Source organism: Epinephelus lanceolatus, chromosome 6 (genome assembly GCF_041903045.1).
Source record: "Epinephelus lanceolatus isolate andai-2023 chromosome 6, ASM4190304v1, whole genome shotgun sequence".
Lineage (NCBI taxonomy): Eukaryota > Metazoa > Chordata > Actinopteri > Perciformes > Serranidae > Epinephelus > Epinephelus lanceolatus.
Window position 1 is genome coordinate 18,824,831 of NC_135739.1, and position 14,601 is coordinate 18,839,431.

Consider the following 14,601-nt stretch of genomic DNA (forward strand, 5'->3'; position numbering starts at 1 on the left):
CTACCATAATATGACCTGTGTTTGTGTTCAATTTAAAAATATTAAAAGACAGAAATGTATTAAAGTCCTTTATAAAGATAAAATTCAAAAATCCAAATGACAAACAGGCATCAGTAGCTGAGGAAGCACTGTTAAAATAGTGTGGATGGCAGTAAGACTAGACTCATAAGAGCAAAACATACCCTATTAAATAAAATCCTTGCCATTTCTTAATTCAACACAGATGTCAATAGACAGAATAAACTTGTATACAGCCATTGAAGTGCTTAAGTCATGTGTAATACCTGATTATGTGCACATAAACTCTTAATAAATACAACAAGCCCATTATCTAACTGGCACATTCACCTTTATATGCAACATTACTATATTCAACACATACATAAAAGATGAAGTTGATTAAAAAAGGTTAGTTAACATATTTCAGGTTTTTATTCTTAATAGTTCTTATACTTTGATGAGTCTTTTGAGACATTTGTCTACATCAGGAAATAGCAAACAACATACTGATTCATAAAACTATCACCTGACACAAAAAAACTATTCAAGGCCAGAAAAAAGATCACAATGAACACAAATATGACAGTTAAGCTAGCAGACATAAGCTCTGCTCCAACAAAAATAAAGATATAATTCAAATACATGGCATCTTTGCAGCCTGACTCTTTTTACTACCGTCGTTAACAAAATTATCAAAAGGCATAAAGCAAGATTTAAGCTTCAGCCATATGTGGAGCTCTCAAGAGTTAAATACCACAGCGTATTCCAGTGTTTCTGTTATTATATGTACATATTATAAAAATAGGTTGCTGGTACTTGTGTGTGTTAATATAAAATTTGTAAGGGACTCTTGCTCCTGACCACAAATCACAGCCAAATTGAGCAGAGGAAGGATCCAAAGTAAAAGCTTTTAATACAGTGCCACCTTGTGGTGGTCATACAGTTTTTGGAAGTGCTGAGTTTTTCCATTGCTGGTTTTTACTTCATATTGTGCATCTCATTATTCACAAGTGTAAATACAGTCTCCCTGCATTAACTGTGCATTAACTTTGTGATTTCCTCAAAATAATACAAATGTGTAAAGACATTATTTCAAGACCACAGGAACTAAAAGCACACTGAGCATATAGATTCTGTCCATTAGTTTGACATGGAAATCACTGTCGTGTAAAATGTATATGATGATTTAAATAAGAAAACACTGTCTTATTTCGTGTACTCAGTATCTGACAAAGCAATCTGTAGCCCTTAGTGCTAATCAAGTATCATCACTGTTTCAATGTTAAGACATTTTAGCAGCCAGCTGCAACAGTTACAGTAATAAGTTATTCTTTAGCAATTTCACCTCCACATAACTCTCAACAATGGTCATGGAAAAACAAACTTTAGGTTCACATGAAACTGACATTAGATGTATGTTCGAACCATTTCAGCTGAAAGTATTTGATTAATCAAGAATACATTCAGCAGTCAGAATATATTAACACACAACATACGTCCCCAACTGCGACCAACATGTTTAACACCTTCATTTTCCTCTTCAGAAAACCTGACTGCAGTCTTGAAGCTATAATACAGATGCCACAGTTCCTTATAGATTTATACAAATCACCAAACAGTGGCCATTTTTCAAAATAAATCTTATTGGCAGTGAAAATAAATAACATTGGAAGGCTTCCCAAACATACTGAATGTTATCTATAATAGAGTAGTAATTGCACACTCTGTTAAGTATTAACCATTACTGCATATGTGAATCATATTTGTATAGTGTGTTTGTATTCTGCTGCCGTATCATGTTTGTCACCATCATAATGGCACAAGGAGTGGTTTCACACTTGATCAAGGCAAAACGAATGGAAAAAAATAAATAGTGCTTAAAAATAAAAGAGTTCACATGTGATTATATGTGAACTTGTATTTTTGTGTGGTTTGTTTTTGAAAACATAAAACGGGTAAGTAAGGCATCACTGTGACTTTGCTTTCAGAGTAAAGAACATTTTGGCACATACTAAGTGGACCTCTTCCACACATTCATACACCGACTCAGTCATGACCTTAGTGCAATAAAATAAAACAAACTGGAAAGACCACAAGTTATGACAGTAACAGAAAGGCTAGTCAAATTTAAACTGATCAGTGATGGTGCTTTGCAGTAGTCCGAACGTAGATCACAGCCTGTCAGAGTCCGACATCAGTTTCTGGCAGCTCCAGGAGCGGGGCTTCAGTAACTCCAGAAAGGAAGGCTAAAAAAGAAAAGACATGAAGATGAATTTGTTTCTGTGATTGGTTGGCAAAGCAATAACTAACAGCCAGCTGAATTACTGTAGCTACGTAAACCATATATCAGTGTCTATAGGGCAACACAAAGCAATGGTGCAGGTATTACCTCCTTCAGCGGGCAGTAGCGCTGGGCATACCACTCCTGGGAGTACAGACAGATAATGACTCCCTGACCCAGGAAGAGTGACGTCCACATGATTATGTTCCAGATGGGACCTTTCCTTTGGTCATGCAGAATAAAGTTGAACATCACTGTAACATAAAGACAAGGGTGGAAGCGTAATTAAGAGAGACATAACTTGACGACGGTATTGTGTTTGTCATAACACAGGCAGAGCGATATTTATTAGATTTAACTGGATAGCTGAAAAGTCTCCGTGACTGCAATAAAAGCAGAGTGGTGTGAGAATTGTGAGGAGCACCGAGGTCTTTTTTTCTTACTTCCAAAGCACATGAAGAGGCAGAAGAGCACAGGATAGAAGAAGCCGAAGCAGACTGCAAGGATGTACTCGTGGACCACTGCAGACACCGTAAACACAAACAGCATGGCTGCTGGTCTACAGCGCTTCTGAGACATCTGGAACGACAGCAGTGGAGAGAACAGTCAAGTTAAAACAACGGTGGCATGCAGCTACACAGAGCATTTACATGGACATGAGTGACCTGTTCATGATCGAGTTTTAGTATGACCCTGTTTCATTTTAGCATGTGTACACCATATCCAGTTCATCTTACCTGGAGTACTCCAAAAAAGTGGGAAACTGTTGCATGTATACATCTTATCCTGGTTACTGAGAGCCGCTGACTACTTATACAGGTGCAGCTTCAGCCAAGTGATTTTACAGAAATACAAACAATGGCAGCAGCACTAATGTCTCATTTCAGGAGCTATGAAGAAATTGAGTTTTGTCTTTCGGTGATGAAAGCGTGTGCAGATCTTCTTCCACTGCTCCCCTATACTACTTGGTGGAAGTGACAGTAACACATGCACCAGTCAACGTGGAGGACAGCATTGTAAGAGCAGCATAGCTCCTTTCAGGAATAACATTAGGTGAGTAGCTATTATGTTGTGTGCGTGTGTGTGTGGCTGAGACAGAGAGAGAGAGTGACAGTGGATGTGCTCAGAGCAGACAGCTACTGGTTATTGGAGCAGAGAAGAAATTAGCTGTTGAGTTGTAAAGTGGTAGTAAAGGTAGAGTGCAGTGTTTAATATTTCCTGTCACTCTCATCTCCCATTGTTAGTTTCTGTAAACATCACAGTCCCTGCGCAAATAGACTGCTGCAGCAATCAGTAACTGGCTTATTAATATTTTTTTATCTATACTGGGAATATGAAAAACCTGATTTCTCTGTGCTCATGTAAACACTATATTCCGAATATGATCATAATTGGGATAAGCCTCATGAATGGGTTATTCATGTCCGTGTAAATGCACTCACTGTTAACACGTGCCTATGACATACAGTGAGCTTGCAACATTTCCCCCTTCCAAAGGGCGCTCTCTTCTGAGTTTCTTTTTTATCTAGCATCCACTCTAGGAACCTTTTTTTTTATGCTTCTTAGCATTTTCTGCCATAGCTTCTGCCATATTCCTAACTGCTGCTACGTCACTCTGGTCCCTCCCCTCCACCTAATCCTTTTAGGCTGGCTGGTTGATGTAAAATGCATCACTTCTGGTGCACCAACGCTAAAAAGTAGCCACAGGAAGGCAATTTTCGTACTGGCCAAATAGTGGTACTGCAATTACCAGGGCCTGTCACGTGACAACCTGCAGCCCAACTTTTCCCCACTGACTTATATTGGGAAAGACATGCCTGTAAGTCAATGGATAAATTCTTTTGAGCGACACAACCCTCACGAAATGACTTTTTTCACTATCAGGATATGATCCATTCGGTCCGATAACATTTCGGAAGTCTAGAAGACCTGCAAGTTTAACTCATTTTATCCCCATTCAAGTTAGCGAAGCACTAAACTGTGATTTTGGCTCACTCTCTTCCATCCTCCAGCCCTGACAGCAGCAGTGTGGTGGTGACTGAAATAATTTAAACTTTTGCCTTTGTCATCCTTGGTTTGTTTGGAGGTTAGCCATACTGTCTTCAAAAAAATTAAATGTTGTTTGCTGCTACTTCTTGCCTTTTTGTGATTATGATGGACCCTGCGTCTTAAACAGGTGGTCCCAGGAACCTTCTTTTCAAAAATTAAAATATACAGTACAGGCCAAAAGTTTGGACACACCTTCTCATTCAATGCGTTTTCTTTATTTTCATGACTATTTACATTGTAGATTCTCACTGAAGGCATCAAAACTATGAATGAACACATGTGGAGTTATGTACTTAACAAAAAAAGGTGAAATAACTGAAAACATGTTTTATATTCTAGTTTCTTCAAAATAGCCACCCTTTGCTCTGATTACTGCTTTGCACACTCTTGGCATTCTCTCCATGAGCTTCAAGAGGTAGTCACCTGAAATGGTTTCCACTTCACAGGTGTGCCTTATCAGGGTTAATTAGTGGAATTTCTTGCTTTATCAATGGGGTTGGGACCATCAGTTGTGTTGTGCAGAAGTCAGGTTAATACACAGCCGACAGCCCTATTGGACAACTGTTAAAGTTCATATTATGGCAAGAACCAATCAGCTAACTAAAGAAACGAGTGGCCATCATTACTTTAAGAAATGATGGTCAGTCAGTCCGGAAAATTGCAAAAACTTTAAATGTGTCCCCAAGTGGAGTCGCAAAAACCATCAAGCGCTACAACGAAACTGGCACACATGAGGACCGACCCAGGAAAGGAAGACCAAGAGTCACCTCTGCTTCTGAGGATAAGTTCATCCGAGTCACCAGCCTCAGAAATCGCAAGTTAACAGCAGCTCAGATCAGAGACCAGATGAATGCCACACAGAGTTCTAGCAGCAGACCCATCTCTAGAACAACTGTTAAGAGGAGACTGCGCCAATCAGGCCTTCATGGTCAAATAGCTGCTAGGAAACCACTGCTAAGGAGAGGCAACAAGCAGAAGAGATTTGTTTGGGCCAAGAAACACAAGGAATGGACATTAGACCAGTGGAAATCTGTGCTTTGGTCTGATGAGTCCAAATTTGAGATCTTTGGTTCCAACCGCCGTGTCTTTGTGAGACGCAGAAAAGGTGAACGGATGGATTCCACATGCCTGGTTCCCACTGTGAAGCATAGAGGAGGAGGTGTGATGGTGTGGGGGTGTTTTGCTGGTGACACTGTTGGGGATTTATTCAAAATTGAAGGCACACTGAACCAGCATGGCTACCACAGCATCCTGCAGCGACATGCCATCCCATCCGGTTTGCGTTTAGTTGGACGATCATTTATTTTTCAACAGGACAATGACCCCAAACACACCTCCAGGCTGTGTAAGGGCTATTTGACCAAGAAGGAGAGTAATGGAGTGCTGCGGCAGATGACCTGGCCTCCACAGTCACCGGACCTGAACCCAATCGAGATGGTTTGGGGTGAGCTGGACCGCAGAGTGAAGGCAAAGGGGCCAACAAGTGCTAAACACCTCTGGGAACTCCTTCAAGACTGTTGGAAAACCATTTCAGGTGACTACCTCTTGAAGCTCATGGAGAGAATGCCAAGAGTGTGCAAAGCAGTAATCAGAGCAAAGGGTGGCTATTTTGAAGAAACTAGAATATAAAACATGTTTTCAGTTATTTCACCTTTTTTTGTTAAGTACATAACTCCACATGTGTTCATTCATAGTTTTGATGCCTTCAGTGAGAATCTACAATGTAAATAGTCATGAAAATAAAGAAAACGCATTGAATGAGAAAGTGTGTCCAAACTTTTGGCCTGTACTGTATCTGAAAATATACATAAACATAAATCCAGCATATTTTGCCTTTCGCAACAACTGGAAAGCAAACAAGCTCAAGACTGCAGCTGGAGGCTGATATGGCCCTCTGCCTGTCATCCTCAATCTGCCCAGTTTAATATGCAGTACAATTTTAACCTTTAAATGTAGCAGGAGGTCCCTGCTCCATCTCTCTTTCAACTAAGGGGTCCTTGGCCCAACAAACATTGAGGACCCCTGTGTTAGACCTCTTTGTAATGAGCTTCTCTGGGGTTCATAACAGTTATGAATATTCATTTAAATGTGAAAGTCCTTGACTTCAGCTTTAATTTGATCCATGCATTTTTACATTAGCAATAAACATCATCTACATCTGACCTAACACAGAATGCAGCTGCTGTTCTTTATAAAAAATACTGCATCAATGGCAAAACCACTCACCCACAGTAAGTCCCGGTACACGTAGTAGTACAGCCAGTCATGGACCACCACGTTCCAAGTGCGATAGTAATTAGCAAAAGAGGTTGAGTTCCACCAATCCTGTGATGTGTAATCAAAAGTAACTATGTCAAATATAAAGCACAACATAGGAACTTAATTTAAATGTTGCTATAGCTGGCAGTAACAGTGGAATTAACCTTGTAAAACATCCTGTCAGCAAAGCGGAGCATCTCGGCAAAAGCATTAAGCCAACAGTGAAGGAAGGCAAAGAACCCCAGGAAGAGAACCAACACGCCTGCAAATTAAAAAACACGAAACATTGACTGATATGACTGATGTATTACTACTGCATCCCTTGAGACTGAGAGAGACTAAGGGGTGTATAAATGGGTATTTGCTGATGAGGTTGGGTCATCTTACCGGGCAGGATGGAGTTAAAGACACAGAGGACCATGGCCCTCAGGTCAAACAGCTGCAGGCTGATGCTATGGAACTGAGGGATGCACAGCCGCACAAACACGTAATAGGCATAAAACATACAGCCTAGTACCTGTGGGGTGGAAATGAATGAAATTATCAGAAAAAAATGAGCTAATATGTTTTGTTTGCAGTTTTAAACAAAGTCAGCCTTGAAATGTGACAGAGGTTTGTACCTGAAGTAACTTTGTGGCCACGTAGCCCCATCTGATCACTGGGTTTCTGAATTAAGTGAGAAACAAAGTCTTTAGCAAACACATGAGCTATTGCATGGAAAGAAATTACAGAAATTAGAGGGCCTGTTCACCTGGGGTACTTGTCTCTGTAGATGAGTGTGGGCGCAAACAGAAAGTAGAGATACTGAGAGACCTGAGGGACCACTGGGCTGGGACCTACAGATGAAAGGAGAGACTGCTTATCAACTTAAGGGCATAAGGGAAAGGGAACACAGTAGCAATAAGAATAAAAGACATTGTATGACTTTGCAAATAATCATCACTTTCCGTCAGGATAAATAAAGTTTTATCGTATCTTATGGGGAAAAGAAAACATGCTGTAGCTGGAAAGTGACATACTTGTCTTGTCTTTAGCCCAGGTCAGGACTCTTGGTACATTCTCCCTGACAAAGGAGTGAGCTTTCATCATTAGACGCACCTGGAATTAGACAGATAATTAAAACTGACACTCAATTCAGTAAGGGTGAATTTACATAGCATATTTCAAAAGGCATATGAAGGTGCTTTACACAAGGCAAGAAATATGGCAAAACAGGACACACTAATTGCAGATTTGGTCCACACTGATCATCTTACCTGTTCCAGGATGATGATGAAACATGACGCAGGTGGAAAACTGTTGGTCACCACCACATATGTCGGCAGGAATCCCACACCCAGAGCTTGGTAGAGCAGGAACACAGAGCCAAACAGCAAACTGCACAACTTGGGGTGTCTGTTAGACCCAGACTGGGTCTGTGACCACAGGTGGAACAGGGTGTAGGGGACCAGCAACACAGACAGGAACATGCAGATCCACGTGCACACCACCAGAGGGAGCTGTCCAAATGCGTAAACCAGCAGGTCAAAGTGCAGCACCAGTCTGAGGCAAGAGAGATAAAGTAGAGAGGAAACTTGAAGGCTTAGCTTGTGACAGATCTTACGAGATCAAAAGCGATTTAAAGGAATATTCACCCACAAAATGTTAATTTGTGTATCAGTTACTCACCCCGTCTTATGTTGAATTTGTGAAGAAAACTTTGTTTTTCTTGCATGCCTCCACAGTGAATGGAGAATCCCAAAACCGAGAAGAAGTATGGCAATGCTATATCAAAAAAGCTCTCACACAACTCTCTCCAAACACATGCGTATTTGCTAAAACCCTACTAATTATAAGACTTCAACAGCCTCACAGACAAGTAGCAGAGCTGAAACACACACGCTTGCCCAGGCGCATTACTCATATGTGGAAATGTTTAAAATGCAGAGGTTTTAGTGAATATACAGTGTTTGGGAAGCGCTGAACATAACACTGAATAAATGAGACTTGGATTACACTGCATGAGTTGTGTAAGAGTTTGTAAATAGATGCTTTGCTGTAATTTTGCTGTCTTTAAAAGCGGCTCCATTTTACTCCAATTCGTCAAGATTGCTTTTTGCATTTTTGGATTCTTCATTAACCACAAAGTCATGCGAGAAAAACAAAGATTTCTTTATGAAATTAACGCAACAGAGGGTGAGTAACTGATATGCAAATTAACACTGTGTGGGTGAAATATTCCTTTAAAGAATTCATTACTTCAGCAAAATCTTAAGGCATTATATAATCGCAGTATTCTACATTACCTGCCTTCATCAATGAAATCTACCACCAGTGTACTGAGGATAAAGAGAATGAGCAGGGCAATAAACATGTGGTAGATAGTCCTGATGTGGTTCACCTCAAACAGCTCGCTGCAGAGAAACAGACAGCAGGCGATTAGACTCTGGAAAGCTACACTGATGTATATGTGATGAACAAATGTTACATTTTTCCTCACATCAATGTGTAAACTTACTCTAAGAGGGATCTACGACTGACAAATTGCTTGCCCTGGCCATGAGGAGGACGGAAATGCCTAAAGGAAAACAGAATGACATCAGTGACCAGCTAATAAAAAGTGTGTGTATGACCAAGAGAGAAGTAAGGAAAGTTTGTGTTGAAGCCCCACACATCTGGTATGTTTTGCAACTTAAAGGCCCTGACACACCAAGCTGCCAATCAGCCATTGGTCAATGTTGGGCCAACAGCTGACTACGCAACAGCCGGCTTTCATCACCGCTAGTCAGTTTGGTGCGTCTGAGCCTTCAAACAAAATTTGCCTTACAAGGCTGGAAAAAGTTGAAAGGCAGCACCTGAGTTTGCTCCTCTCCTTGTCTGATAGCGGAGGTGAGAAGACAGCAGATACAGGCGCGGGCTCCAGGCTCGCCGACTCTTCAATGAGACTGTCCATGAAGTCGTTCACCTGACTGTCAAACTGACGCATCAGGTCGCTCTTCAAGAACTGAGCAATAGAGCAAAACACATTATCATTCATAGTCTGCAAACACCTGAACAAATATGGAATATTTTGGTGTTAAAGGTGAGAAGTTTCGTAGTTACAGTCACATTCATGCTTTTCATTTTCCGACTCAAGAGAGAAGAGAAGTGGTTTGAAAAAATTAATTTCTCAAGTGTCCTTGAGCAACGAACACCTACACAGTAATCAGCATTGCTCAGAGTAAGAGCATTAACTGAACAGGTAAAATATTAATATAGAAATGTCAAGCACATTTCCTTGAGGTGGAATTTTGTTCGACTATGTAGAAGACCATAAAAAATTGTCATGATAAATTTCACTTCATTGTATCAATTCATTTTCATATAAACTGTAATTCTGCTCTTTCTTCGTGTCGTCAAACCACCTGCTGAAGTTCACAGATAATCCATATTTCTACAGATTTAATGATACAGCTCATAGAGGATTGAGAAACGCTCAGATCAGTCTGGTGGGGATTTGGCTTTACAAAAATATCTCAAACAATGTCTATCTGATTGTAACAGAGAACCCATTAAATCATGAATAAACCCTGTCATTAAAGTGACAAATAAAAGACTACCACAGACGGAAATACCGCACAAACCTATAAAAAAGTACCCTATTTTTGACTGTCACAGTCACGGTGTCAGTCTAAGCTAAATTAGTGATTAACAGCAGGATGACAAACTGAAAATATCAACTGGAGGAAATTCTAGACAACTTGTGTAATAGTGGCCCATTACAACACGCAGGCTGAGCCTTTGCTTAACTCAGATAACTGACTTACTGACCTCTGCTTTCCGTTTCAGTTGTAGCTTTTTGCTGATCACATGTTCCACTTCAATTTTTCCTGAAATCGAAAGAAGAACACACACGTCCGTGTGTATTATACAGTAAAAAATATATGTCAACATGCTCCTTTGTAATCTTCAAATATCATTATAAGGCTAAGTGCTCTGGACACACCTAAATTAACAACAGAGCCAACAGTTGCCAGGTTACCCAACAGAACTTTGACCTGGTACATTTACACATCAATTCACACCATGTCAAATATTTCGAAAAATGACCATTGAATAATCTGCAAGAGGTTATCTGTGGGGCATTTAAAGGGACAGTGCATAAAAAGACACTAGTTTCATTGCTCACAGAGATTTTACATCTGTGTCAACAATACGATGAACTTTGTATTTTGAGATTTAAACAGTCGACAGTGATTTAAATATCTGTTGCTAATAGTTGAGTGCTGTTGAGTTTAGTCATTGTGTTTCAGAAGTGTTGCAGTCTGGGAAAAAGCAGAAGTCAAGTGACACCAGTCTTTATATCCAGTGTTGCAAAAAATGAGACACACCTATGTCATCTCTTTGACTGCTTGTGGTAAAGGTTACTTTAGGTTATTAGACTTGACAGCTGTCTGATGATGAACAAGTTCGCACAGTTAGTGAGGTCAATCACACAAACAATCAGCAGTAGCGCTCCACCCTGTCTACAAACAATAGAGCAAAAAAATTTACACTGTACGTGACACAGCAGCAAAGACAGCCAATACATCATATTTTGTTATCTGAACTCTTTTGTTTCAACCTTCCAAAACATTTAAAGGTCCAGTGTGTAGGATTTAGGGGCATGTATTGGCAGAAATCGTTTCTGATAATAACAAAAGTTGTGTTTTTGCTACCTTAGAATGAGCCGTTTCTAACTACATATGTTGTGGGTCCTCTTCCACGGAGTCCGCCATCTTGTTCTACAGTAGCCCATAACAACCGTAACTCTAGATAGGGCCATTCACGTGAGCCACTGTGGTTCACATACACGCTTGGCACAAACAGTCCAACAGAATGGTAGGATGCTAAGCCTTATTTACTACTATGAATTATATTATATAAAATTATTTCTTGTTTTTCATTTATAAAATGGAATAGAAGAGTAGTAGTATAGCAAATTTGTCTTCGGCCCACCGGACACAAGAGACAACATAATAAAAAGCAGACAAACGGTAAAACAAACATACGAGGTCATTAGAAACAAACTAAATCCATTTACATTGGTGTCTTGTGTGTGGTTTAAAACTCATCAGTCACTTTGTTGAGTTGAGAATACTGATGGCACTTGGGATGAAGGACTTCTTGAACATATATGTCCGTAATATCATGTAGTTTCTCTGGTGATGACACGTGTTTTCGCCATGTTTGGAAGAGCTATGCAACATCCAGTCGTAGATTCCATCACGGATGGTAAAAAGTTAAAATATTTCAACTTTGAACAGCAATGCCATTTACTGTTGCTGTTGCTGGTATTGTCTGCCCACTTCTCCTAATTTTACTGTCCTGCTCTCATCCACTAAAATGATATCCATTTTGCTGTTTACCATCTCACGGATCCCATGTGAACACAGCAAAACTCCTACACACTAGGGGCACCCGGTAGTTCAGTGATTAGAGCAGGCATCCATGTACAAAAGCAATGTCCTTGCTGCTTCCAATCTGCGGGCGTTTGCTGCATGTCATCCCCTCATCCCCCCCCCCCCCTTACAGTTTAGGTCCTGTCAAACAAAAAAAATTCTACACTGTATACCTTTAAGTGGTCAGTGTTTTTTATTTTAAATACACAAAAAGTTGAAGTCATCCAAAGATGTGTCAGATCATTGTTTTACAGTTCATTGACCCTTCCTGGTGATTATCCTGGTTAACCACATCAAATGTGCCACAGGTCACGTCACACTGCATGACTTCAGTGACTAACACATCCAGGGAAATTCACTGACATTAAACAGGGAGCTAGGGGCTGAATCAACATGCACATTGCACCACAGATGTGACTGTAATAAGAGGTTAGTGTCCTCTCTCTTGGTCCTGCTGATGAGGGAGCTGAGATATTCTTACCATTGCTGGTGATGTGGTTGTCTCCACCGCGTTGCTGGTGCTGCTCCTGGTCACAGTCCCCATCCAAAGAGCTATCCAGGTCAGGGAAGGTGGGCAGCTTGGGAATGGCTCTGCAGCGAGACCTGAGGACAGTGTCATCCTCACCCTCCATCCTACAGAAACAGGTAAGTTTAAAGAAACAAATCTGTGGCAGTGTTAGCACAGTGAAAGGTGTCATGCATTGAGGACACATGAGGCAGCTCACGCCACCATCACATGGATGGGAATGCAGAGGATTTTTGACAAACAAACCCAGTTGACAATCAAATCAGTCTCACATGACGCGGACACACAGCAGACAGACGGCTAGCAGTGCAGTTAGCTCCCATCAGCTCAGACTAACATCCAGTATGGCAGGCGGCAGGAGCTAATTAGCCTGCCGGTTAAATGTTAACACAAACCTTTCACTTCCCATAAAGCGCGGCGGCAGCTAGCTCTCAGCTCTAGTCAAATCAGCCCACTTGTTGACGTCTAGCGTTAGCAGGTGACAGAGACGATAAAGGAAATATTTAAATACTGTCCACCGACTTCCTGGACAGAGTCTCACCTCAAACCGCCGGGTGCTCTCGTGCTGTGAAACCGACCTCCGGCGTCGCGAGCTCAAAGTGAGACGTGTGACTCCTTCAGTCACAACAGTCGCTGCTGCTGCTGCTGCTGCTCACCTTCCCCATTGTATACACATAGGAGACGATGAGCAGGGCAGCCGACGCTGATTGGCTGAAAGTCTCTCCTCCTTTTGACGTCACTAGCGCCCACAATGTTGACCACTGCCGTCATTTGACTATAACTCATCTGTATGCTTTATGATTACTTAGAAACCATGCCATGCAAATAAATAATAACATCATTTATCAATTAATTATCTAACATTGGGATGACAGTTTTAAATTTACACCTGCTGCCAGGGGGTATGGTTGGGCATGGGCGGATTATGAAACAATGGGTCCCTGGGCACAGCCATGCAAAAGGCCCCACCCCCTCCTCTACACAGGAGCAACACACACAGACTTTGTGGTGGTGTTGCCCCCCCCTCTCAAATTTGTTTATTCAAAATTTCCAAATAGAGCACACAGAAAGCATAATAATATTTGGTTAATCCAAGTTCAGTTCCTCTGAAAATGGAGACTTGTTGCACATGCACATTACGGTTTCAGTCACACTCCTGAGCTCTGCTTGTGCTGCTCACCCTACTTAATTTATCAACGCTTCTCCAGCAAAGTGTAGATTTACTGTAGCAACTCCACCTCGTCGTCTGTCCAGACAAATGTTCGTGTAGTTGCCATCACCACTAGAGGGAAGGGCATATGCGCAGGCACGTGTTGTTTCATTCCAAAGTCACACTGCCAACTACTGGCCTAGCATGTATACTACAGCGTCATTTTTGCGGATCTGTGTGCACGACGATTGTTATTAAAACGTTGTCGTCTGAATGTGTTTTGTGTCTCATTTTGTATGTCTTTATATTTTTTTGGCCCTTTTTGTAGTTATTTTGTGTCTTTTTGCAGTTCCTTTGCATCTTGCTGGGGTCTTTTGTGTCTTTTACTGGTCAGGACATGTTATTTTGAGTGATGTTTTGCAGGTGAAGTCCAGTGGGGGCCTGTGCCTGGTAGGCCCTTTGCATCTTTTTGTTGTTTTGTGTCTCTCTATAGTAGCTTTGTGTCTCTTTGAATTGATTTTTGTCTTTTATTTGGTCATTTTGTGTCTCTTTGTAATTATTTTTTATGTCTTTACATTTGTTTTTCCCTTTTTGTAGTTATTTTGTGTCTCTTTGTATGAGTTCAGTTCCTCTGCATCTTTTTGTGGTCATTTTGTGTCTTGTCCTGGTCAGTACATGTTAATTTGAGTCATATTGTGCAGGTGTAGGCCAGTCAGGCCCCCTGACGCTCTGGCTCTCCAGGCCTGTGCCTGTTAGGTCCATTCAGTAATCCATCCATGGGTCTGGGGTGTATTTGCCCCAGGAGAAGCATTTTAAAAACGTAACAACTAGCACCATTTTACAGCATTTTAAATCCACAATCTCAGTTCAGGGATTCCAAAGTTTTGATGACTGAGTGCCATTTTGGGGAGCCAGCGTATGATTGAAGCCACACAGA

General features: G+C 41.1%; 1 protein-coding gene across 1 annotated transcript; it reads right to left on the minus strand.

Annotated features, from left to right (window-relative positions):
- Positions 1-409: 409 nt before the first annotated feature.
- soat1 (sterol O-acyltransferase 1) lies at positions 410-13,201 on the minus strand. The gene is made up of 16 exons (XM_033620971.2): positions 13,056-13,201; positions 12,470-12,621; positions 10,379-10,437; positions 9,424-9,572; positions 9,087-9,146; positions 8,875-8,982; positions 7,846-8,131; positions 7,609-7,687; positions 7,341-7,425; positions 7,210-7,255; positions 6,977-7,106; positions 6,754-6,851; positions 6,557-6,655; positions 2,725-2,860; positions 2,390-2,535; positions 410-2,246 (listed from the first exon to the last, which is right to left on the minus strand). Exons 2-16 carry the CDS (start codon positions 12,618-12,620, stop codon positions 2,172-2,174), a joined length of 1,707 nt encoding a protein of 568 aa, XP_033476862.1. The 5' UTR covers position 12,621; positions 13,056-13,201; the 3' UTR covers positions 410-2,171.
- Positions 13,202-14,601: the final 1,400 nt, after the last annotated feature.

What these genes read in the sequence shown, in the direction of transcription:
- soat1 (XM_033620971.2), bottom strand. Translation starts at nt 12,620, where the DNA reads ATGGAGGGTGAGGATGACACTGTCCTCAGGTCTCGCTGCAGAGCCATT. An exon ending in AAGGAGAGGAGCAAACTCAG is followed by an intron (nt 9,147 to 9,423) that starts GTGCTGCCTTTC and finishes GTTTTCCTTTAG; the next exon opens with GCATTTCCGTCCTCCTCATG. An exon ending in CTTTAACTCCATCCTGCCCG is followed by an intron (nt 6,852 to 6,976) that starts GTAAGATGACCC and finishes TTTAATTTGCAG; the next exon opens with GCGTGTTGGTTCTCTTCCTG.